This window comes from Megalobrama amblycephala, linkage group LG7 (genome assembly GCF_018812025.1).
Source record: "Megalobrama amblycephala isolate DHTTF-2021 linkage group LG7, ASM1881202v1, whole genome shotgun sequence".
NCBI lineage: Eukaryota > Metazoa > Chordata > Actinopteri > Cypriniformes > Xenocyprididae > Megalobrama > Megalobrama amblycephala.
In genome coordinates, this window is record NC_063050.1 from 19,798,854 (window position 1) to 19,826,186 (window position 27,333).

A 27,333-nucleotide genomic window follows, 5' to 3' on the forward strand; every position below is an offset into this window, starting at 1 on the left:
CTTTTAAACTGTAATTATATTTCACAGTTATATATTATATAATATATAACATATAATTATATTTTCTCCTTTTTTTTTAAATGAATATTTGATCAAATAAAAGCAGCCTTGGTGAGCATAAGGGACAAATACATAAAAAAAAAATTACATCACAGCAAAGAACCATGATTTACTCAAACTAGAGCGTATTTGATTGGACAAAAATCGGTTACACTTTATTTTACTGTGCCGCAGTTACATTGTAATTACTCAAATAAGTACTGATTACTATTAATTAACTACATGTACTTACTACAGAGTTACATTTAGGGTTAGGGTTTGGTTTAGGGTTAGTTACTTGTAATTACGCATAATTTACTGTTATTACTATAGTAAGTACATGTAATAACGTGTAACTACGGCACTGTAAAATAAAGTGTTACCCAAAAATCTGTGTATGCAGGATGAGTCATCAATATTTTGATCCATATTTCTAGAAGAAAAATACTGTAATGTGTTAAAGGTATGTTTTTAGGAGTACATTAGCATATAGATGATTTCAAAGCTTATATACATGGACTAAAAGCCAAAACATTTTGATTTTATGGGGTCTTTAAGATATCAACGAATGGACAAATAACTGGTTTCATGCCTGATATTTTCATTTTTCATTTAAACAGGCCAGAAATATTATTTTTATTTAATGCTATTCCTTTAAATAACTCAATATGTCTCTTCAAACTGTTGCTCTGAAAGAGAAAACTGACCCCACTATAGAGCTCCTTGCGGCAATGCTGAGAATGCAACTTGTGTTGCATTATGAATTGCATTCTGACACATTTCGGAACGAGTCGATGCATGAAAATGATTTTTGCGCAGCTAAAAGCATTTTCGTTCCTGTACTTTTGTAGAGTTTCAGGCCACAAGTCCACACAGCAGGGAGGTTACCTGCTATTTCACACTTAGTACATATGGGTTGGATTCCCGGAAAAAGATTAATGTTCACGCCATCTTCATGGGGGGCATATTTCCCAAAGAAGTCATCCCATGGATCTACTGGCTTCTATGTCTGCTCTCATGTTCATTGGGAGGAGATCTATAATATAAAGATCTACATACACACACACACACTTACCTTGGCCTCGATCAGGTTCTTGCTGAAGAGGTCCCTCTCAGTCCTGACATCCTCATAGAGATCCTGTTTGTGCTTCAGTTTTGTTTCAGCTTCTGCGATTTTCTTCTTATACTCAAATATTTGCATCTCCTTCAGTTTAATGTCCTCCATATTCCCAAGAACCTGTAGAGACAGACACGGACAGTGGGTTTAAATCAGCAAGACCACAGCTAGTCTGTAGCTTTGGTAAGTTGCGCTCAAACTCGTCCAGTCAGAGCCAGTTGCGTTCAGTATGCGATTACAGTCGGTGTTCAAATTCCATGTGTAAGTATATAAATCGGCTCCAGTCGAAGGAAACAATCGGTATGTGTGTTCAGTTCAGTCTTAGAATGTTTCAGCTAATCGTTAGGTGTGTCCCCGGCTTAATTCCGAGTCAAAAAGATTGAGAACCACTGATTTAGATTGAATGCCTTGGATGTAAATTTGGTAATTGCAATGTATTTTGGGATTGCCTTATTCGTGAAGGATAAGTGTGATGCCCCCATAGATTTTGTACAAAATAATGTAAAGCAACATCATTTTGTTGCTTGCCGTTTTGTACAGCCTTTCTGCCAAAATTTTGGAACCAACTTTATGTTATTCATTGAAAGGTTATGCAACCTTGCACTGATGCAAATTCAGATTCAGGATTGCCTTTACCCTTTTCCCCACCTTGTCAGGTTTTGATTTGCTTTCTTTAACTCCAATACATCCACATCAGGAAAACTTTAGAAAACCAAACAAACAATTTGCCTTTACTGAATTTCACTGCAGTTTGAAAAGTTGCCATTCCATGTTAACCTTTTCACCTGTGCATTTAGCAAAGCACAAAAATTCACAGTTTCATTGGAGATCAGTGGAGTGAGCACATGGTTTATGGATGCAAGGGATTTTGACACTAAATTGAATGCAGAATGCGTCCAAGGCTATGCTATTCAAACTCACATGCTATATTCAGGGTTAAATACCTCCTGTAGAGACAATTGGTCAACAGCGTTCAGACCTGTATGCCAAACAAATTGTGTTCATAGAGATAAAGGTGCATGTGTCAAGTGAAGCCACAGGTTGCAAATACTAAGCCCTTCTGCAAATATATAATCAACCAAAGCATTAGAAAATAACACCAGTCACTTCCTGTAAATTCAACAACTCACAATTCAGTCAGCTCCAGGGCCTTATAAATCAAACTTATGAACACCATAGAGTTTCTCTATCATCTCCTCAATAAATCTAGCTAAATTCACTGATCTGAACCTGGCAAAAGTCACTTTTTTATCCCCTTAAATGTCATTCTATAGGACAACACATAATAAAGTGCATCAGCTTTGTCCACTGGGTGATTATGTGGAGCACTGCAGTGCACAGAGTCACCAATCATGTCAGATGTCAAACAATCTAACCTAGAAAAGGTGTTAGAGAGAGGAAACTGCGTTCCAGCAGCCGGATTCACAAAATATTCTTAAGAATCTATTTCGTCTTACATGCTATTTACTTCTTATTTAAGAATAAATTTACGAATATTTTGTGTTCCCAAAAACCAGTGGTGGACAGTAGCAAAGTATTTTTACTTTATTACTGTACTTAAAGGTGCCGTAGAACGTCTTTTCAAAAGATGTAATATAAGTCTAAGGTGTCCCCTGAATGTGTCTTCGAAGTTTCAGCTCAAAATACCCCATAAATTTTCTTTTTATTCATTTTTTTAACACCGATTCAGGCTGCGTGGCCCCTTTAAATCTCTCGCTCAGTGCAGTTATACAGTGCATAAACAAAGTTCACACAGCTAATATAACCCTCAAATGGATCTTTACAAAATGTTCGTCATTCATGCTGCATGCATGCATTGATTCCCGTGAGTATAGTATTTATTTGGATGTTTACATTTGATTCTGAATGAGTTTGAGGCTATATGCTCTGTGGCTAACGGCTAATGCTACACTGTTGGAGAGATTTACAAAGAATGAAGTTGTGTTTATGAATTATACAGACTGCAAGTGTTTAAAAATGAAAATAGCGACGGCTCTTGTCTCCGCGAATACAGTAATAAACGATGGTAACTTTAACCACATTTAACAGCACATTAACAACATGCTAACAAAACATTTAGAAAGACAATTTACAAATATCACTAAAAATATCATGTAATCATGGATCATGTAACTTATTATTGCTCCATGTGCCATTTTTCACTGTTGTCCTTGCTTGCTTACCTAGTCTGATGATTCAGCTGTGCACAGATCCAGACGTTTATACTGGCTGGCTTTGTCTAATGCCTTGAACATGGGCTGGCATATGCAAATATTGGGGGCGTACATATTAATGATCCCGACTGTTCAGTCAATGTTATGTTGAGATTCGCCTGTTTTCCGGAGGTATTTTAAACAAATGAGATTTATATAAGAAGGAGGAAGCAATGAAGTTTGAAACTCAAAATATGTATTTTCCATGTACTGAACTCTTGTTATTCAACTATGCCGAGGTAAATTCAATTTTTGATTCTAGGGCACCTTTAAGTAGATTTTTCAAGTATCTGTACTTTTACTTTGGGAAACTTTTACTTCACTACATCCCAAAACATAAAATTGTACTTTTTACTGGACTACATTTCATAAAAACATGTCATTCTTTGTTATTTTGAAGAAATCGTCACCCGCTCCGAGACGTGATAGCAGTGTCCGATCCATGAATGAGCTGATTTTTTTTCATTTAACCTGTTAAACTGGGTTGCAAATTGCACTGAACAATTATTTTGTGAACTGAACCCATCTGATTGCATCTGTTCTCGTTACAACTGTCTCATTACAACAAGCCAGTCACAACAAAAATAGTGTGCATTCTTATTATGATTATTATTATAACCTGCAGGCAGTGCAAAAAGAGGCCCTTTAAGGTGTTTTTTCCATCTGGTGGATTAGCAAATCTTCTGTAAGAACCATCATACAATCAGACAACAACAAAGCTTGTCATTTTCTACTTAAGTAAAAAAAGAGAGAGAGAGAAAGAGATGTTCTTAAAGGCCAATTGACCCTTCGGCAGGAGTTTGATTGACAAGCGGTCTAACCAATCATAACGGCGAATCCTCCATTTTGTCCGACAAAGCAGTCAGGAGTAAGAAGATTAACCTCGGTTGACTTAAACTTGAAAAATGGTGTGTACTTTTTATGAAAAATAACTGTCATTCACACTGTCCCAACAAACACTGATTGAACATGGTCTGTCAGGTGAAAAAAATCTCCAACCAACTCCAACAGACGCCAACAGGGGTAACACACTGGTCAGACAAAACCCAACAAAAGTGTTTATTGGTGTTTGTCTGTGAGGTATGAGTTGGCCTTAAGAGAATATTTGAGAATGTAAGATTTGGTCGAGAATTGCATTTAGGAACATTCTGACGAAGTTAAATGTTGTCAAAATTTTGTATCACCCAGCCCTAGTACCATCTTTGCATACATGTCTACTAGTACATGAAAGCATGTGTCCTCTTCTATAGAAAAAAGATTTCAGAATTCCAGATTCTATGTGATCAAAGGCTCTGCCTCATTACACAGCTTCCCTTTACTGCTCTTATAATGTTTGCAAATGATATTTTTTATGTACAGATATACAGCAGAACATGCATGCTCTCATTATTTAAAGGTTCACCAATAAAATGCAAGCATATTTCTATCAGTCTTATTATTCAGGAGTAAAGGACGATCACCCTTAATGGTTTTCTATAAATAACATGCCTCTAATGATGGTGGAACATTGGTGAAATGTAATGAGACAGTCTGGAGGAGGTTTGTGCTGGCCTTATAGATCTGTATATTATCTACAGATTTGTGTTGAAATGAAAATTAAATCTGTAAGCCACTAAAGCAAATTAACAGCCGTTTTCAAAATAACTGTGTAATACAATGCTGGTGTGTGAAGGAGGCAACAGATAATGGTGTAAATAAATGTTTAATATTACTCTTCTGTGCCAAGATGGCACATTTCAACTCGCAAATTACTTCCTGCACCAGCTGAATGGTAATACTAACGAATAGCTTTCTTCAGCCATTACAGACCTACTTGTTTGAACCATATTTCTTATTTTAAATCAGGAGAATTTTTATTCTCTACAAAGAACTACAGTGTGGAGTCAGATCTCAGGAGGCAATCTCAAAACCATTAGCTAAGAGCTTTTCAAAACTTACTAATGCTTACGGCTGAACATTTTTTACCTGGAATTAGATTATTAACTTTTCCCTCCAAAAAAAAATAAAAAATCTGTCTGAAAGAACGCAAATGTTAGCAATGCTGAATACATGAAAGCGATGTTGTGTGTCTTAAATAGCCTCTGGTTCCTAGGAAACTGTGAAAGCTGTTCCAAAATAAACACCTTCTGCAGTGCAACCTTCATGTATCTGAAAACTGAAGGTGACTGCTTGCGTGTTTAAGACAGTATAACGTGAGAAAAGGAAGAATATATAGATAGAAACAGCATGTGTGCTTCACTGTACACTGTACATCCAGTATGTATATCCTCAGTTGGGACTTAATAGACAATTAGCATTCCTAAATATAATCAATTTGACTGCACTGACACTATCGAATGAGAACAAAACTTGAATTGAGCTGAATAATGACACTTCTGCTTAATAGCTTCATCGAATTTGTTTCGTAACTGATGAACTTTGCAACATCAACACAGAACTGAACTGAGCTGAATAGCTGCACTATTGTCTCCTGTAGAGCTGCTTTATAGCTGAATTGAACTCATTTCATAACATGGGGGTAATTATGATAATAACGTGACTTATTAATTATAATTACAAATTTATTACATAAACAGTTAAAAACTGTGGTGCATGTAACTGTTGAACATGTAGCAAAGACAAGTGTTTCAAGTATTTAACATTACACTGAAGGACGAAATGGCCGGTGTGCCCTTCTGTGCCTTTGCTGCGCGATTGTGCTGTTGTGATCATTTTTCCCACCGTGTCCGATATAAAAATTAGTGTGACACACTTTGCAAAAGGCGTGGGCATTGTCTTCGAGATATGAAATTAAATTCTTCCATCCAGCTGTTGTTACATTTTTTTTTTCACCGGAGCACCACTGAGTCTTCTCCTCTCGTTTCTACCAGTGATGCTTGATTCAACAGTGCATCTGGGTTGTAGGTTGCCAGGCTGAGGTCACAAATGGGTTGAAATTTGTATGATGTGCCGATTGTGTTACATACAAGACCTGGCAACTGGACAACCTTAAAATAATATATTGATGAGATTATTCATATAACAAGGTTTGGGCCATACAAAATGCGTGAGTTTCCTGGGAGAAATAACAAAATGGGAGGGGTCGGGAGATGGGTGTGAAATACGGGAGACTCCCAGGAAAAATGGAAGTGTTGACAGGTATGTTTCATAACTAATGAACATATGATGAAACATATAAATGAAACATTTATAATGTAAATAATTATAAAATATACAAAATATACTACATTATATATTTATCTATGTATGTGTGTAATATACTGTTAAATCATTTAATATCTTGATCATTCATATATAGGGAAATATATTTTCTTTTCATAAGGTTTATTGAACTAAGTTGAATTTAACATTGAACTATCTTGAGCTGAATAATGATAAGGTTATCTTCTGTAGTGCTGCTTTAATGCTGCATCAATTTTTTTGAAACTTTGAAACATTAAAAGTGTCACTGAACTGAACTTAATCAGCATTGAACTAAATTTAGCTGAATAACAACATTATTGTCTTCTGTAGAGCTGCTTTATAGCTGAATTTAACTCATTTCATAATTTTTGAACTTTGCAACATTGACACTCTTATTGAACTAAACTGAATCAACATTGAACTGACTTGAGCTGAATAATGATACTTTTATCTTCTGTTGAGCTGCTTTAGCTGCACTGAATTTGTTTCATAATTGATGGACTTTGTAACATCAACACTGTCATTGAACTGAATTGAATCATCATTGAAATAAATTGAGCTGATAACAACACTTTTTTCATAATTGGTGAATTTTGTTTATTTCTTTGAAGCTACTTTTAAACAATCTGTATTGTATAAAGCACTATACAAATAAATGTGAGTTGACTCGATATGTAAATGTATATAGTGTGTGTGTGTGTGTGTGTGTGTGTGTGTGTGTGTGTGTGTGTGTGTGTGTGTGTGTGTGTGTGTGTGTGTGTGTGTGTGTGTGCGTGTGCAGGCGGAGTACTAACTACAAAAGCCTAGGAAAAACATTTTTATATACATTGCAAGAAACACTGTTAAATTTTGCAAAATCCTGGCAACATTTTATAGTGTAGATCTTCAAAGGCACTTGATGCACCTAGTTTACAAAGAAACAGGAACACTATTATATGGAATATATTATATCTAGTCTTATCTGTCTGAGACAGAAAGAGAGTTAGAGGATGTGCCTGGAGCAGAATGTAAACCTGAATCCTGCTGTTCATGGTGCAGTGCACTTACCCAACATAAAACCTGAGAAAACAAATGTCAGGGCAAATGCCAGGATGCTAGAGGGTGTGTCAACACCAAAAAAGACAGATTTTTTAGCACAAAGGTATTTAATGACCACATCACATCATAGTCTGTAATTATAATTAACACCACCGCTTTCTGATTTGGAAAAAAATCAGCTGTTAGTTTTAATCATAAGAACATTTATTTAAAAAAGAATAACTTGTTAGCAGCAAAAACTTTCAAACAGCAAATTAAATGTCTTGTGTGGCACTATTTGGCCAAGCAATCAATCAATCAATCATTTTAAAATGCCTCTTTCTTCATCTAATGCATTTCTACAGGCAGATTTCTAATTAAATGAAAGACACATTAACTAAGAATAGCAGGTGACACATTAACCAAACTGTAATTTTCTCATGTTATAAGATCTCTTATAAAAGGTCATGCCAAGATAATGAAGCAGACTGCAGAGTTGATTTACAAGTATAGTTCACACTAAAATAATAAGTCTGTGATCATTTACTCACCCTGAAGTATTTCCAAACCTGTATGACTGTCTTTCTTCCACAGAACACAAAAAGAGGGTCTTTTCTCTACATTGACAGCATATAGTAATTATGTTAATCATGAAAGGTTTAGTTAGGTTCTATATAATGAATCCTTAATGCCAAAATGGTTCTATATAACAATAAATGTCTTAAAAGTGCCCTAGAATCAAAAATTGAATTTACCTTGGCATAGTTGAATAACAAGAGTTCAGTACATGGAAAAGACATACATTGAGTTTCAAACTCCATTGTTTCCTCCTTCTTATGTAAATCTCATTTGTCGCGCGATTTAAAGGGGCCGCTGAATCGGTGCATAGTTAATGATGCCCCAAAATAGGCAGTTAAAAAATTAATTTAAAAAAAATCTATGGGGTATTTTGAGCTGAAACTTCACAGACACATTCAGGGGACACCTTAGACTTATATTACATCTTGTAAAAACTGTTTCTAGGGCACCTTTAAATGATTGCATTCTTTCATGTTTAATGGGTTATTTTATTTTTTTCTAGTGATAACTAAAAGTTTCAACTCACACTTATTTAAAAATAAAAACTTATTTAAAAATACATTAAATTACCATTGTAACCAGTAGGTGGTTGCAATTTCCGCTCCCTAATATATATTTTCAATATATTATTATTTAGAATTATTATTTAGACATTATGAATGATAATGCTGCCCTCAAATGCTAATCTGGAGCCTTGCAAATTTAAAATAAAACTGCACAGTGTAATTTCTGTAAGTTAAGTCTATTTAATACCAAGGCATTTGTCAGTAATACAGTCAAAATGGGGGAAAATGTGAATAACTGCGCTGCAGGTCAACTTAAGGTGTGCCCTTAAATGTTCTGCTTGTGCTCCTAAAATTTCCAATAAGGGGCTACAGTACTCCTTGTTAAAAATAAGTTAGTCTGGAGCCCTGGCAGTGAATCCCCTAAACCAGGGGTCATCAACTATATTTGTCCAAGGGCCAGAATTTTTCACTGCAGACACTGTAAGGGCCAGATACTCGTAATATAAAATAAAATTTGAATTGTATCCTAATATGTTATTATTTGATATAATAATTCTAATTCCAAATTTATGTTATTTTTTACATATTACCTACTGCAGCAAGCCACCAGGGGGCTATAGCGATATTTTAGGCTTCATATTCGTGAGGCTGTCAAGCTGTCCATCACTGTCACGCAATTGTGCGAAAATCCCAGGCAAGGAAAATTTTGACATTTGTGAAAAAATGAGCACGTGAAACAATAAAAGATGTTCAATGAGAGAACGCGTTTATCGTCATTCTTGACTGAAGGCAGGCTATGGCACAAGCTACTTTTCAGAAGGCTTTTTTTTTTTCGTTAGATTTAAAAATAAAAAACGGTTCTCATTCCCCCTTGAATAAGGCCGGCGACACACTGGCTGCGTGAGCGTCTCACCTGCGTGGCGTGTCCGTTTTTTTTTCGGCTCCCATATTTAACAGGTTGGAGTTTGCACACTGAGACGCGCGTCTCAGGCGCGCTCGAGCCACGCAGAAAACGCGTGCATGCTAGAAATAGAACCGACGCGTGTTCCAGCCCTATGGTTCCAGCAACGGGAGTGTTCTCTGGCTAGAGCGCAGAACAGTGGAGTTTGTATGGACCTAAGTGCATGTCTGAACTTGTGTTTTGTTGCTTTGACATTGTGTAAAATAGAATAATAGAAACAAAATGTATTAGCATTTTTACCCGTTATTATCAATCTAAATTGATCTCGTTTTTAATTTAACTTAATTTCGTTTTTCTTTATTTAAATTTCGTTTTTTCTTTATTTAAATTTCGTTTTTCTTTATTTAAATTTCGTTTTTTCTTTATTTAAATTTCGTTTTTTCTTTATTTAAATTTCGTTTTTCTTTATTTAAATCTACCCTTACTGTGCCAATTTGTTAGTCAGAAAAATATTAGACTACCTTAAAAGTATTGCTTAATTTAACAGACCTGTGTGTGCGTTTTATATCACTAGTGCAGTGTCCGTTCTCGGAGCATAAGCCCTGCCCGCGTGAGGTGCGCCGCTTCCCGCTGTCTCGCGTGTCCATCTATATTGCACCAAATTCGACACTGCACTCCCTTGTGAAGTCGATTGGATGAACGGTTCTCGAAATAATATAAATGCAAACGGACATACAGACACAGATTCCTGCCTTTATTAGAGAGAAAAATATGTTCAGCCCCTCTCTCCGAAGCTTCGAATAGTCGATGTTCATCAAAAATGGTATTCGGACAAGCCCTAAACTTTTTCCTCTTACAAGGCTATTCCTGATTTCATTATTATTCTGGGGGCCGGATGGAAATCTCTGGCGGGCCGGATTTGGCCCGCGGGCCGCCAGTTGACGTTGCATGCCCTAAACTATCGTTCTAATCATTTGAACTAAAATACCGTCAACAGAGGCATCGTGTTTTGTTTCTCTGTAAGGCTGCTTCGCAGAGCGCGCACTTGAAATGTTGCCTTGTCCGCTTATTATAAGCGTTTTTGACATGCTGTTTGAGCTTTACTCATCTAAGTTATCCAGTTTTATGGAGTAAATAAAGTAGGCAGGTGCAGGTCACCATATTTTGGTCTTGTTTTCAACATAAAGCATTTGGATTTATCTCTGTTTATTATGGGCTTGTTCTTGTTTTTTTTTTGTTTTTTTTTCTAGGAACATTTGGCAACACAAATGAGTCAAGGCTTGTAACTCTTTCCCTGTCATTTTCTTCTGCACACATGCAGAAGAGAGACACATCTCTGATGTGCTTTTAAATATGTAATTAACAACTAGTTGTTCATTTCAGTTCTGTACACACTGCGTAGAATTTTTGTACTATGCAGTTGTCACTACCTGCATTTCTTGGGAGTTAATTCAGTTCTGTCATGACAACTGTCTGAGTGTTTGGCATGGTAATGGGTATGACAATGTTGATATGTTTGGTCTTGGCGAAATAGATCTACTACACTGCTGCTGCTGTTATTGGTGCTGCTGTTGCTGCAGAGCAAGTACGGGATTCTCTACTGCCAATACAAAACCCGACACGCTCCTGTGAGCAAGTAACACATACTGCTGCTGTACAATATACAGTAGCGTACATTAATTACCCATAGCAGATCTATACAAGTGGAGCTGGGGAAGGTAAGGAGGTTTCTGAAAGCGTGCTGCAAACTGCTACAGCAAATGCTGGCCAAGTATTTGAAAGTTGAGCAGCACACTCATTGGCTACTGATACAGCAGGAACCAATCAGCTGTGCCCTATAGAGAATGATGTGATTGCAAGCAGATTATTGTCACTAAATTACTGAATAGTGTGTGTACAGAACAGGATTAAACACTAAAAGGTGAACTAACTACCACATTTAGCTGCAGCGTGTACATTGCCTATATGAAGCACCTGACATAACCCTTTAAGATACTCTATAGAACCTTTTTTTCTAAAAGTGTACATGATAACAGAATGTCATTTTGGGGTATTTGAAGCTTTATTAATGGCCATATAAGTAAAAACAGGTTGAAGATCAGTCCTAATTAGAACTGTTCTCTAATTATCTTATTCATTGCACTCTTGACTCAACTTGATATTAGCACATTATAAACAAGTATGCTTATAGGTACCTAAACATCACTGCCTTGAAGTGTGTAGAGAGTGGCACACACGCAAATGCACTGTTGCGATAGCAACAGTATTATAAAGTCATCAGTAAGACAACTCGCACAAGCACACTGAAGTGCTACAGCATGAAAAAATGCCTTCAGGGATTACAAGAGAAAAACAAGAGACTCTCAACTCTCAACAACTCTTAGAAAGTAAAACAGACAGAAAGAAAAAAAAAATGTGCAGGGATTTAAATTTTTTTCACTCTTAGGCCTGAAACATACTCTATGCAAGTATGAATGTAAACACTTTAAGCTATGCAAGGGTAAATTTCATGTGTCATGTTTTTGAAATGGGTTCAAATTCAATTCACATCTCAGTGATTACGTGTTGCATTTTCGTTACTGCCACAAGGGACACTATAGCTTCTACAGTTGATGTTCTATTTCCATAGTTTTAGAAACTCTTGCTGAGTAAGTACAAGCTAGTTAAACTATCAAAATGTTTATAGCTAGCTACCTGTTTACATCTTATTTAATAGCACACACGTTTGAAGGTTACTCCATTCCTCCCTTGAGGTTTAGAAGTGCTGTATGTATGTATGACGAGGCTTTGCAGTGCACTGGTGAAGTATTTCCATCCTCATATTTACATAAAGTGTGTTTCTGGCCTTACATTTTTAAACATTTTTGATGACAGGCTTTCAGTTGTAAGGGGCTTTAACTCTGAAATCAAATAATTGTTTCTTTCTTATTATGCAGCATTCAATGCCCATTGTATGTATAAAATATTATACTCACACTTAAGACAGAAATCATACATTCCACTATAAACAATGTTTTTTTTTTTTTTTTTTAAGTTGTAAATAAAGTAAAGATTATTGAAGTATGTTTTACAAAAAACACTATTTCAGTTTTAACTGGCAATCATTTTGTAGTTTTTTTCCATGTTCTCAATTTCATATTCTATCCTCTTTTGTAAATTTTTTGTAAGATTTCATCTTTATTATTCTTCAGGAAGTGACATCATGTTTTATTATTGAGTGGTTTGTCCCACTTAAAGGGATAGTTCATCCTAAAATGAAAATTAAGTCCTCATTTACTCACCCATATGCCCTTGAAGATTAAAAAAGATTAACAAAAAATGCAACATGAAATGCAATCCATGTAACTTCTTCTCTGAGGTGAATATATCCATTGTGTTCATCCTAACAAGAAGTTATCCAGTTTACATCTGTCAACTGTCATTATGACCATCATCAGACAAATGGAGTTCCATTCCGGTGATATTTGACTCAGTAAAGAAAGTACACAGATTTCATAATAGATTTCTAGGCGTTGTTTTTCATGTTGTATTTTTGTTAATCTCGATTGCTCTGTTTTTTCTGTGCGAGACAGTGTAAACTGCAGCGCTAATACAGTCTCATGAACACACACGCCATGCAACCGTGCAGAGAAGACCAATGACCAAAGTAAAGAATTTTATTAAATAATACATTCAATTTCGGTTTGTTTTTCACTGAACTCTTATCGAACACCCATGGAATATATAGCAAGTGTCGCATGGGATTATTCTGTGATACTTGTGTCTTTTTAAAAAAAAACTTGATGCTGGTCACTATTCACTGCCAATATATGGACGAGCATAAAGCAGGACATTTTTTTAAAAATTCTCCTTTTGTGTTCCATAAAAGGAAGAAGGTCATATGGCATTAGAACACCAGGGGGAGTAATTTATGACTTCATTTTCATTTTAGGGTAAACTATCCCTTTAAAATCATTCCATTATGTTTTGATTCAAAAATAACAAAAAAAATATGGTTAAAAAATTATCAAAATTAACTTCAAGTTGATATTCTCAATCCCTCAATGAGCAATGGCTAAATCAGGGTGCACAATGTACAATTTTGGCCACAATTTGGCAATTTTTTGACAAATTTTGCAAATCCTAAATGATTCCTCTTTGATCGCTAGTTTGACAAGTTCACTGACAGCCAATTAATGACCAATGCGATCAAATTTTACCTCCAGTTAAATTCTGGCAATGTCAGAGGTTTGAGGCACAATGTCAATCCTGCAGTGTGACTTCTTCTACGATGACCATTAAATAAAAAAACAATAGGAGCGCAGAACCTGATGACAAAATTAGTGCGAGTACAACAAACCACCACTTGCTCTACATACATCGTCTTCATTTATTTCCATTTTCCTTTTTTTAGGACAAGCCATGAATTAACGCTACCAGTTGTTTTTGTTTGCTAGCCACAATTTCATATTCAAACATGTCACGTATGATGTATGGTGGTGATGATGTGTGTGTGTGTGTGTGTGTGTGTGTGTGTGTGTGTGTGTGTGTGTGTGTGTGTGTGTGTGTGTGTGTGTGTGTGTGTGTGTGTGCACATGCTATACCTTCTTGGTGAGCTCGCTGGCCTCATTTATGTAGCGATCCCTCTCTTTCTCCAGCTGGTAGATGATCTTTCGCTGTTTCTGGGCTTCATCCCTGTAGTTTAAAATCTCCTGTTCCAGCGTCTTCTTTGACTGTTCCTGTAGCTTAACAATGGTCTGCTGTTTGTCTGTTTCATTCGCCGCCTTGATCATATTCTGGGAAAATACGCGCATACAGACGCAAGAGGTTACACAAAAGATCACTTTGTAAATATACTTAGCAAGAGTGACTCAAGATTTTCAGAAATAGATGTAAAAACCAAGCTTGAGAATAGGATGATTTTTCTCTGTGATGTTTTACTGTTCAATAGATCAAAGAAGCAATTCTCCAAGGTAAGCTGATATCAAAAGCTATGTTTGTATGCCACAGTGCGTGTATTTGTGAGACAGATTGTCTCCTGTGCAATTAAATATGAATATCCTGTTATTTTCATACGCACAATAGCAATGCAATATTCAGCACATCAGCAGAAACATCATGCACCTTCTCTTGTTTTTTGAAATCCATCTGTGCATCATAACAGAGTGGGGAAACTATGAGAACTATGAAACTGCAGAACTGCTGAAGAAAATTAGCCCTAAGGATGAAAAAATAAACCTCAAAGACTCATCTAAAAGCTAACCTGGTATTAAGATTTGTTTCAGGTGATCCAAAGCACATCCAAAACTTAGGCCCGGCGTCATGTGTTGATGCACCCTCCCCCTCCCAACAAAGCAAAGAGAACGCAATCTCATTCGAGGGAGACATCCTCCCACTGAACGTGATTTCAGCTTGCTTTTGTTTTTGGGGTCTACTAGAATGTTAAAAAAATACATTATTTTTCACATATTTGACATTATTGCAGCACCCCTTTTCCTAGTCTGTCAGTAACGCTCTGTTCAGTTCCTCTCTATTCAGTCCCTCCTTCTGAAAAGCGCAATGTGCTCTGATTGGTCAGCTGGACCAGTGTATTGTGAATGGACAACTGCTTCAAGCATGTTTCAGAAATGTCACGCCCCTTACCAAGTTTCAATACACTACTAACATGACTCAACCAGGCCTCGCCCCCTTTTTTTTTTTTTTTTACATATGAATTATTTAAATGAGGAATATTGTGACGTGTTCCTTCTCAGAAGAAAACAATTGAGGCACTTCAGGGAGTTCAGAAACAGTGCAAACTTATATAGAGAATAACTCCCTCTGGAGTGACTTTGCGCATTGTAACTTTGCAGACCTTTTTCATGCTTAAACAGCAACATTACTCACTAAAGAAAGTTGAATGTGTAAAAAAGCATAATAGGTCCTCTTTAAAATTGAAAAATATATATTTAAATTCCACTGACAGGCGTTGAAAAACATTGTTTTGTCAGATACGGTTCTTTTCAATTGCTAACATACTTTTGTCCAATCTGTAGTCACATTTTCAAAACTCTAAACACAATTAGCACAACATCCGTCTGTTGTGGCCATACCATCAACACAATTCATTTTCACACATTATTCAGTCAATTAACAGGTTACTAAAATGATTCAATTTTCTTTTCATAAAAGCTTACTCCATATCAAAATTATGGATCTTTCTCATCTTATTTACAAATGCTCTAATGTTCCAATCTTTAAATATAGTATAAAAATACAGTAAAAAACAGTAATATTGAGAAATATTATTACAATTTAAAATAACTGTTTTCTATTTGAATATATTTCACAAAGTAATTTATTCCTGTGATGACAAAGCTGAATTTTCAGCATCATTACTCCAGTCTTCAGTGTCACATGATCCTTCAGAAATCATTCTAATATGCTGATCTGCTGCTCAAGAAACATTTAATGTGTACAATTGTACAAAATATTTGTGTACAATATTTTTTTTCAGGATTATTTGATGAATAGAAAGTTCAAAAGAACAGTGTTTATCTGAAATCTAATCTTTTGTAACATTATAAATGTCTTTACTGTCACTTTTGATTGATTTAATACATCCTTGCTGAACAAAAGTATTAATTTCTTTAATTTCTTTTCAAAAAAATAAAAATAAAAATTCTTACTGACCCCAAACTTTTGAACGGTAGTGTATAATGCTACAGAAGCTTTGTATTTCAGATAAATGCTGTTCTTTTGAACTTTCTATTCATCAAGGAATCTTGAAAAAAAAAGTACACAACTGTTTTCAACATTGAAAATAATCATAAATGTTTATTGAGCAGCAAATCAGCATATTAGAATGATTTCTGAAGGATCATGTGACACTGAAGACTGGAGTAACGATGCTGAAAATTCAGCTTTGCATCACAGGAATAAATTACTTTGTCAAATATATTTAAATAGTACACAGTTATTTTAAATTGTAATAATATTTCACAATATTACTGTTTTTTACTGTATTTTTAATTAAATAAATGTAGCCTTGGTGAGCAGACGAAACTTCTTTTAAAAACATTAAAAATCTTAGTGGTTCCAAACTTTTGGACTGTACTGTATATATATATATATATATATATATATATATATATATATATATATATATATATATATATATATAAAATATAATATAAAACAAATACTGAAACAACTGATAAGTATTTTTAATTAGCAGATCACTGAAATATTGAGAAATAGCAGATTCCAATCTCAGTTGGAGGCATAGTCATGTGTTGAAGTTATTTTCATTACATACAGTAAAATATGACTGAATTGGTTTTGTTCAGTGTGGATGCAGAACAACACAGAGGAGCAGAGAGAGAAAAAAAATAATGTCTGGGTGAGGGAGAGGAATAGATAAAGGAGTAGTTGAATCAGGACAAGGGAGAAGAAGAGGTATGGGAGAGGAGTAAGAATGTGTGCTGAATTGTGCATCTCAGTTTTCCCCCTTACACATGTGGAACCTATGAAAGCTTATTTATGACTTTTTTCCTCTCAATTTATATGTTGCAATTGTGAGTTTACATCTCACAATTCTGACTTTTTTTCTCATTTTGTGAGAACACTACTCACTCTCGAAACTGCTATGATTGACAGCTTGGAAACCATAGCAACGTTCTGGCGTCTCGCATGTTTGGTATCCCTTATTGTGATTGAAGTAATATTATAGTGACAAAACACTCGTTATTTTCAGCAATTTAACTACAACACAGTCGACGGAGGCGTTATGTTTTGTTTATGCTTGTAGAGCCTGTTTCACACAGAGTGCTCTTTCTATGTTGCCATGATCACTCATTTTAAGCCTTTTTGGGCTTGTTTGCAGTTTTTTACAATCGCTAGGACACATTTCTCAATACTTAGTTCACTTTTTCAAAACTCTTCACACAGTTCTCCTAACCAACTTTCATCTTGGCACAGAGGTTAACTTCACATTCAAAATGCACTAAATCTAACAAAACACTTCTTCCAGAATTCTTCCAGTACACTAGCAAAGGTTTTCACCAAGCAAACACACTTTGTCAAGGGACAAGGGTCCCTTGACCCTTGGGACCCTTGGGTCCCTTCAAGGGTCATCATGTCTCCTTACTCTGCAGGACTGCAGCAGTTGCTGAGAGTCTGTTCGGATTATGGAGAACAATATGACATCGAGTTTAACTAAATAAATAAACTCGTTAAACTTTTAAATAAACTCGTTAAATTACGAGAAAAAAACTTGTTAAATTTCGAGGAAAATGTCGAGATAAAATGTTGAGAATAAAGTCATTAAATTACGAGAAAAAACTCGTTAAATTTCAAGAAAAAAGTCGAGATAAAATGTTGAGAATAAAGTCATTAAATTACGAGAAAAAAGTCATTAAATTACGAGAACAAATTCGTTAAATTATGAGAAAAATGTCGTTAAATTCCGAGAAAAAGTCGAGATAAAATGTTGAGAATAAACTCATTAAATTATGAGAATAAAGTCATTAAATTACGAGAAAAAAGTTGTTAAATTATGAGAACAAATTCGTAATTTAACGAAATTTTTCTCGAAATGTAACGACATTTTTCTCATAATTTAACGAATCTGTTCTCGTAATTTAACTACTTTTTTCTCGTAATTTAATGACTTTATCTCAACATTTTATCTTGACATTTTTCTCGAAATTTAACGAGTTTTTTCTTGTAATTTAACAAGTTTATTCTCAACATTTTATTTCGACTTTTTTCTCGAAATGTAACGAGTTTTTTCTCGAAATTTAACAACTTTAATCTCGAGATGGTTTTGTTTTTTTATTATTGCTTGGCCCTAATCCTCTTCCGTAAGTATTTGATTGTTTAGATTCAGAATATATTTCATATCTATATTACTGTAGAAATGTAGCAAATTCAGTTTTTGTCTTATTCAGTTTTGTATTATGTTATTGTTTTGAACTTAAGTGTAACAGTTTTGAAAACAGTATGTAAGCAAGTGCAAATTGGTGTGTAGGTTGTGTCGAAGTGAGAAAAGATTTCATATAATTTAAAAGATGTAGTTATTGAATGCATTTTGTGCCAAAGCAATAATAAATGATCCACAGTGTAGCCCACATAGATTTCTGTTTTGCTCACTGTGTGAATAGTTTTGAAAAAGTGACCCAAGTATTGAGAAATGTGTCCTAGCGATTGTAAAAAACTGTAAATTCGGCTCATACAGCGATCGGGTTTATGGAGAAAGTGAGCAAACAAGGGTCGTGATATTTTGGTCTTATTTTCAGCATAAAGCATTTGGATTTATTTCGGTTTATTATGGGCTTGTTCCTGTTGGCTGATTTTTTATTTTCTAGCAAGATCTGGCAACACGAATGAGTCAAGGCTCGTGCTGCTTTCCCTGTGATTCACCGCATATACGTAAGAGAGATCTCCGATAAACGTTAAAAACGTCATTAACAACTAGTTGTTCAGTTCAGTTCCGTACACACTGCACAGAATTTCTGTAAATGCGGTTGTCACTACCTGTATTTTTCGGGAGTAAATTCGGTTGTAGAATGCGGTTGTCACTCCTGTATTTTACTGAACAGTGTGTACAGAAAGGGATTAAGCACTAAAAGGTGAACTGACAACCGAATTTAGCTGTAGTGTGTACAGTACGTGGCACTTTATTCTGTGGCGGAAAAAAAGCTTCCATAATAACCAAAGGCCATGTATGTTGGATTTGTTGTTGATCAATGGCAGCAGTTTCATGTTTTCATTTCAAAGCTTCATGTAAATCTTTTACTACAACGATTCCACTACCAATGTTCAATAGATGCAGAATATGTGGTCTGCACAGGGCACTAACTACCAAGGGGACACCATCCCACCCTCTATGGGGGCACTATCTACCCAAGAGATTTCAACACAGGTGGCAACTTAAGTTCTGCATTCGGGACCCATTTGACCAGTAGCTTCCCTGAGCAATTCTGTTACTTTCTTCTTCTTTTTTTCTACTGTACACTTATAACGTAATAACTTATTCACTTTTCGATAGTATGTTGCTATGTTGCCAAGAATGCACACATTCAACACTCCACTCAAAAATGAGGAATGGCTTACATGTACTGCGGTGAAAGGAAGCTGAATTATAAAAACTACGGATTTCATATTTTTTGCAGGTAGAATTGAAACATGACAAGTAATGCAGTTCTCATAATGCCATCAACCGTTAGTATTTTGACAGTCATTGCACTATGATTGACTATATGTTCATGTTGGATAGAAAACTAGTGCTAGTGTTTTGAAAGAACAACTCGATTTTCATTACGTTTTAATATTGTTGTGAGGTCATTTTGCTAGAAGTAAATTAGAAACACATGTCCACACACACCTTATTCAGGATGGCCTTCTCCCGCACCAGTTCATCTATAGCCTTCTTGTCCGTTTCCATCTGATTTTTTGAGGCCTCCATTTCTAAGAAAAACAGAAAAAAGGCACTTATTATTATTTAATTTTTTTTAGTTCTTCTTTCAAAGCCAGCGGGATATAGCGCTAATTGTTACTTTTCTTTTTGAAAGGCTTTTCGTTAATAGGGTTGTTTTCAGAAGCACTTTCCACAGTCTGTGAAGGACCAACGTAAAATAATTACACAATTCAAAAAGCCCATTATACGGCTGCAGGCAGGAGGAGGTAGAAAAGAGAACTGGGACATGCAAAGACAGAAAAAAGGAAAGAGTGAGAATGAGCGAAATGGGAGAATGGAACGGTGCCGTGTCTCGGCCGTCAGTGAGCAGGCTTGCATGAGTGGACGATGTAGGGCTGCGCTGTCATGTGAAATGGCCATTCCGTGTTCTATCCTCGAATGACCCCGCCTCCTCCGCTCTTCGGACAGCCAGCTCACTGACCCCGCTGTCACAGCCCATCTCATCAATCACCCAGCTAACCCTGATTAAGATGACAACATCCATCACTGTGGAAACCCCGATTAAGATGACAACAGGGCTATGGCTCCATCCATCAAGCATCAAACACCCTCCATCCGAACCGTCCAATCAGAGCCTGGAGACTTTCACTAATATGTGGATTTCTTTATAAATTACTGGCTTGATTGAAGTCTGATCATTTGTCAAACTGCCCAGATGGGATCAAGGACACTAAGACAAATTAAGTGCACATTTTGTTTTTGTCGCTCCATGAAACTTCCACTCATACTTTTTCTCCTCCATTTGGAGATGTTCTGTCATTTCAAAGAGAATGTATGATACAGTATGTTAGATATATTTACAATATGTTCTGACAGGATCACAGGGGAAAAAATGCTAAATGCAAATATCAAAAAGCAACTAATCATTTAATAGCTAATGCAAAATACAAATTCATCTCATTTGTTAAAACAGGTGGATAACAACATCATCAGGTCGCCTAAAATAAAAAAGAACAAAACTATGCAAATTAGATAAAAATAAAGCACAGATTATGTCAGTGGTTCGGAGCGTGTATCAAACTGCCAAAGTCACGTGATTTCAGTAAAAAGGCGTTGTTACGTCACAATGTTTCAAAATTTCAATGGTTCACCACTGAGGGGCGTGACTTTGGCAGTTTGATACGCACTCCGATCCACTGATTCGAAACAAAAGATTCGTAAAGCTTTGAAATCGCCCTTCACTTGACATTGTTGAATAAAGTTGTTATTTTGTTTTTTTGGTGCACAAAAAGTATTCTTGTCGCTTCATAACATTAAGGTTGAACCACTGTAGTCACATGATCTGTTTTAAATATGTCTTTAGTAGCTTTCTGGACACTGAAAGTGTTAATTGTCTTGCTGGCAATGGAGGCCTCACTGAGCCATCGGATTTTATCAAACATATCTTAATTTGTGTTCCGAAGATGAACGAAGGTCTTACAAGTATGGAACGACATGAGGGAGAGTAATTAATGACATAATTTCATTTTTGGGTGAACTAACCCTTTAAATTGTTCTGTAAGGCCTTCATATATAGAACCTTTTAGGAGTTCCCATCATAGGATGATTTTATGGATTTAGTTTTAAATAATTGATTTTGTTTTAATTCCTTTTTCATTTTCATTAAATTTTATGAATTAAACAGCTTGTAAACATACTTTATCACTAGAAAAAAAAATAAACAACAGTTTTATACAATTATTTAAGACATCTTTCCTTATATAAAGAACATTTTTGGCATAAAGAGTTCTTTAAAACTAAGTCAAGAACCCTAGGGTTCTGTATGGAAACCCACTGAATCTTTTTATTTTCTAAGAATGATGATAAAAAATCTGGTACTGTGCTGAATCACCACTTGGTGTCCAAAACCACTTGGTGTTTCTAGATAGCAAACCTTATGAAACAGCCACACAACTTTCATTGAAAGTTCACATTCCCATACTCATGTTATAGGCATATACATTTACATCTTACCATAGTCAACAACTATTTCAAAGAAGTACAAAGAATTGCATAAGGCAGGTCTATTGTGTTGCAATTGTTCAACTCTCAATCTTCCCAGACAAAGCTCTTTAGATTACAGGTTAGATGGTCAATAATTGATGAGACTGATGGAAGTGTCCAGCTATGTTGGCTCTAGGGTCTCTCTGAGCAGTGCAGCCTGTATGACGGAAGGTAAGACTGAGGTTAAGCACCAACACTCCGCTCAGCTTGTCTACACAGATCTCATCACTTAGCCAGTGTGATCCAAAGTGACTAACTTTACATGGACAGTCCTCCTAGAGCAACCTAAGTACTGTGCTCAATGGTGACAGCTCAACCTGCAGCCTTCTGGTTACCAGACCAGATCTTTACCACTATATCTACCCCATGAGACACTTGGAGCTGAAACCATTAGGATCCACTGCCTTTCCTGCATAGAGTCTCCTGAGAAATCTATCTTCACATGCTCAGCTGGGATGAACAGAACATGAGTATCATCAGAGTAATGGATCCTGGGTTTGGCAAGAGGTCATTGTGTCTGGAAGAAGAAGGATGAGGTGAGCAGGTGTGGAGGGGAGAAGCAAGAGATGGAAGACCAAAGAACTCTGGGTTCAATCTGTTAAAGAACATTCATTCACCACAGGAGTGCATCTCAGATATTAACACACAATCCTGCCTCAAAATGGACTCTCAGTAGACAGAATGCTTACACTGGATATTGTTTAAACATAAGCACACAGTAATTCTCAAATGGCACATTCATCAGCTCACACTTGTGATCCCTGTTCACTGACATTATAAAGCTCGGATGCATCAGGATATTTATTAAAATATCTCAGATTGTGTTCAACAGAAAGAAGAAAGTCATATACACCCAGGATGGCTTAAGGGTGAGTAAAGCTTGGGCTAATTTTCATTTGAAAGTGAACTAATCCTTTAAGTTAGTGTTTCTCAACGGGGGCGTTCAGAGAACAACGGGGGGCATTGGAAGCAAGATTTTTAAAAGGGGGGCGTTCAGGTGTTCTTGGGGGGCGTTCACGAGTTTACACATTAAAGATCCAGGCAAGACAAGATTAAACGTGTAATTACTTGCAAAAGAATTGCCTACAACATTCTAAAATCCTCCAGTTTAACGCAACATGTAAGCTAGGCTATGTATCGTTTCTTTTGCAACGATTATTTTTCAAGTCATAGACCAGCGCTCAAGCGCTGACAAGAATTCACGTGCACAAAAATGTGTTTCGCGCTGACAACAATCCGGTGGTGGCTTGAATCCAGCGCTGACTAGAACCACGCAGCGGAGGAATGGAAAGTTGACAAGCCATTAAAAAAGTACTGACTTAAGAACCACTTGTATTTTCAAATATTTTCAATAAATCATGTTCCCATTCACTCCGGTGACAAATTTTAAAATGAATGAAACTAAATTCTATTTGTAAGGTAAAACTTTTACATTTTTAATGCCTAATGCCAAAATGATTTACTGGGCATTATTGTTAACTCGCAAGACTGTAAGGAGAAAATGACAATTTGATGGATAATTAATTTAAATATATTCTGTAATCACATTTAGGTAATTTCGCCGTCACATCTGAGCGCAAAACGCTGCTTGGATAATTTCAAGATAGGCTAGTTAAAAATAATTAATAATACATTAATAATTTAATAATTGTTCATATGTGTTTATTCTTGTTAGAAGATTTTTTTAATTTTTTTTTTATTTTACTTATTATGGACACAAATTAATCATGACAAACCAAATAAATTTGAATTGAATTAATTATACCATCGATGATAACATTAAGCTGATACCAAGGTATTTAAGCTTATAATTATAACATAATTTCTGAAAAATCATGATTGCATTTATTTATTTTTTTCCAAAGTAAGATTAATGTAAGCAGCTACTTGAAATACTCTCCTAAATGCGTAATAAATCCTAAGTGCACACATTAGTGCTGAAATGACCGTATAGCAGCCTATGGTCGTTTTTACTGTCCAGAATTATCAAAGAAATTCAATAGGCAGACGCAGATTATCTTGAGTTTTGCATTAGTTCAACTGCGCGTTAAGGTGATGGAAACCATTGGCATACTCATGGTGTGTAGTGACCATTTGTGCGTAAAACACCATGGCATTATGTATTAGGCCCAACAAAGTCTGACAAACAGCCCTCGACATAGAAATCAGATGTTTAAACTCGTAGTTATTTTGTGCGCAAGGGCGTTCATGTGGAGACCAGTGTATACGCGTTTAACCAGTATTTCATCACTTCTTCTGCGTCTCCTCACAGCATTTCAATAAAACGATATCCAACAACACAAATAGCTCTCTGTAGTCACAAGTTCCCTTCATAATGCAAAACATGCGACTTGCACGCTTAAGTTTCAGAAAACATCGTCATCGAAGTTTATATGTCTATAATTTATGTAATTATGTAATTTATATGTATTCTTTATATCACAGGTTTTCAAACCCTGTGTCACGAGACTTAAAAAATGGGTTGGCATTTTCATAAAAGCATAGTCTAAAATGAATAAATAAACTAAATATATTTGACTTAATTGATTAACAAAGCGAATAAAAAACTGTGCCCAATAGTAGCCTATACTGCTGAGTTTGATTCATTTTTGTGAGGCGCGGCGCTCCACAAACAAGTTCAAGGAAAGGAAACCGAGATGGCAAAAAGCGCATCCTGTTTTCTTTATTTTGCAAAAGCACATGTTCTGTTTTTAGTGTGAGTGTATAAAAGTAAACTTCGCAGTATCGAATAATGTCTTACTCATATCTGTAAATTACGGAGTATTTAAGTTGTTTCTGCTGGTATAAGAAAACAGTTGAAGTGATCGCGCCGGCGTCTCGCGTGCGCACTCAACATATTCATTGCAAACTTGACATCGCAGACTGTTCATTATCAAAATAAAATACCATCAGCCAAACATATAAAAAATTACACTGCTCGTACATACTCCGTAGTATCCTATCTGTGCCGTTGAGCGTGACCACCGCTGAAACTGGTTCTGCCAAAGACATTTTTGCTCATTTGAAGATGATTATTTTTTTCATTGATACTGAAACGAGAGTGAAGTACAAATCCTATTTGACACAATAAATAAAAGTTCTGCATCCAAATACATTGCTAATATGGAAACATTCGTGCCGAACGAGAGGCTGCTTGAGAACACCGGTTTTTACTTTCAGTTTCGCTTCAAATTAATTCGTTTGGGCTTGTTTATAGCTACTTACAAGTTTTTATTCTTGTTCTGTATATGTATATTATATATTTTAGTATTCTTATGCTTGACTCAATTAAAAAAAAAAAAAAAGGTCATTCTTTAAAAAAAAGTTTGACAACCACTGCTTTAAATGTTGCTTATGTGTTGGAAAACACAAAACCCGGCATGGACCACTTTTGGTGTTATATGAGAGGGGGATCCCCCAAATGAGGTGCCGGATCAGATTTCGGAGGTTCCGGTTCCAGCTTGTCCAGGCTGCCTGCCACTGTTCAGTTAAATCAAATCTGTTATTTGGCTTTCAGTGACATGCTTTTTAACTATGAAAGCTGCAGTCCGTAACTTTTGGAGCTCTAGCGGTAAATAATCAAAATTGCAGGCGTCTTGTATTGTACTCCGCAGCGGTGCTGACTCGAACCAGTCTAATAGTCCCAATATAAATATAATATATAAACTCTTATTATAGGTGTGTCATAGTGATTCAGGATAAGACAAAAACACGGTTTGGAAAATGGATTCATGATGTAGGCTAATGGTGTTTGGGGGGCGGTAAAGGACCTGGATAATGGACAGGGGGGCGTTGGCCCAAAAAAGGTTGAGAACCACTGCTTTAAGTGATACATTTGCTTTTTGATGTACGCAACAAAAGATATGGTAAGCCTTTTTTCACTATTAATTGATAGTAGATAGACATATTTATTTTGCTGCCCTATGCACAATTATATGGTTAGTTGAACTTTATTATCTGCATCATTTTGTCCCTCCTATACACAATGCTTTTAGAACAGACCTTTGACCCATTTTTGTGTCGAAACCCTCTAATTACAACGTGATCCCCATTGATTCTGTAAACGTTGGTTTTGAAACTTGATAGTTAATGTCATTTTGTTCCATTAATTTCCCCTTTTTATTGTTTCGTTATATTATTCCTTACAAAGCACAAATAAACCGACTGTTTTACGCCTCCAGATAAGCAGTCTGAGCTCTGAACATAAATCAGATACAGAGACTGGGGTCACTTTATCACCCTGGAGTCCAATGCCGCCATGTTTCCTTTCCCTTACTACTCTGGAACTGTGGTGCGCATACTCCCAAGGCCTCTGTGGGTGTGCAAGGAAATATTAGTAACGGAGGAAAATTTAGCTATAAATTTACAGGTTTGACATGAGCTCATATGTCGCACATATCAATGTTTTATTGACAAGGAAAAGTTTACATTGCAAGCATTAAACGTAATGCAAGCGTTTTGTAATGTCATGAATTCAGTTTCCATTAAAATAGGTGTCTTAAAATATTCCACCTTTCTAAACAGAGGAAATGCCCACTTTTTTTAGCCAATCAGGCGTGCATTTCCCATACAACGATGTAAGTTGCTTCTTAACTACGATGCAACACTGAAGAAATCAACTAGCTAGTCACAACTGTTTCCCAAAACCATATTGTCGCAGAATTTGTCGTTCAACCACATTGGTTAATGATATCATGCAGTGGTGGAGTAAAAACTCCTTTTAATGAATCTGTTTGTGATCGAATTAAAGGATTAGTCCACTTTTAAATAAAATTTTCCTGATAATTTGCTCACCCCTATGTCATCCAAGATGTCCATGTCTTTCTTTCTTCAGTCGAAAAGAAATTAAAGTTTTTGATGAAAACATTCCAGGATTATTCTCCTTATAGTAGACTTCAATGGGCACCAAACAGTTGAAGGTCATAATTAGTTTCACTGCAGCTTCAAATTGTTCTACACGATGAGAAATAATGGTCTTATCTAGTTAAACCATCGCTAATTTTCTGAAAAAAATTGAAAATTATATAAGTTCTAACCTTAAATGCTCATCTTTAACTAGCTCTCTTCTCCTCTATTTGAATTCCAGCAGTGTAGACACTGCTAAGTGTATTACTGCCCTCCACAGGCCAAAGTTTGAACTAATTGTTATATACTATTGAACTAGCATATTGCATATAAAAATTAGTTCAAACTTTGACCTGTGGAGGGCAGTAATACACTTAGCAGCGTCTACACTGCTGGAATTCAAATAGAGGAGAAGAAGAAGAGAGCTAGCTCAAGATGAGCATTTCTGGTTATAATTTTCAATTTTTTTTCAGAAAATGAGCGATGGTTTCACTAGATAAGACCCTTATTTC

The 27,333-nt window shown here is 35.9% G+C and overlaps 1 protein-coding gene across 1 annotated transcript in view; it reads right to left on the bottom strand.

The window, feature by feature from the left end:
• cfap58 (cilia and flagella associated protein 58) overlaps positions 1 to 27,333 on the bottom strand; it is a 149,408-nt gene that overhangs the window by 97,722 nt on the left and 24,353 nt on the right. Inside the window, exons 8-10 of the mRNA XM_048196357.1 lie at positions 19,901 to 19,983; positions 14,139 to 14,330; positions 1,115 to 1,276 (exon numbers count right to left, since the gene is read on the bottom strand). Of these exons, the coding sequence (XP_048052314.1) occupies positions 1,115 to 1,276; positions 14,139 to 14,330; positions 19,901 to 19,983 (437 nt within the window). The remainder of the gene's footprint in view (positions 1 to 1,114; positions 1,277 to 14,138; positions 14,331 to 19,900; positions 19,984 to 27,333) is intronic.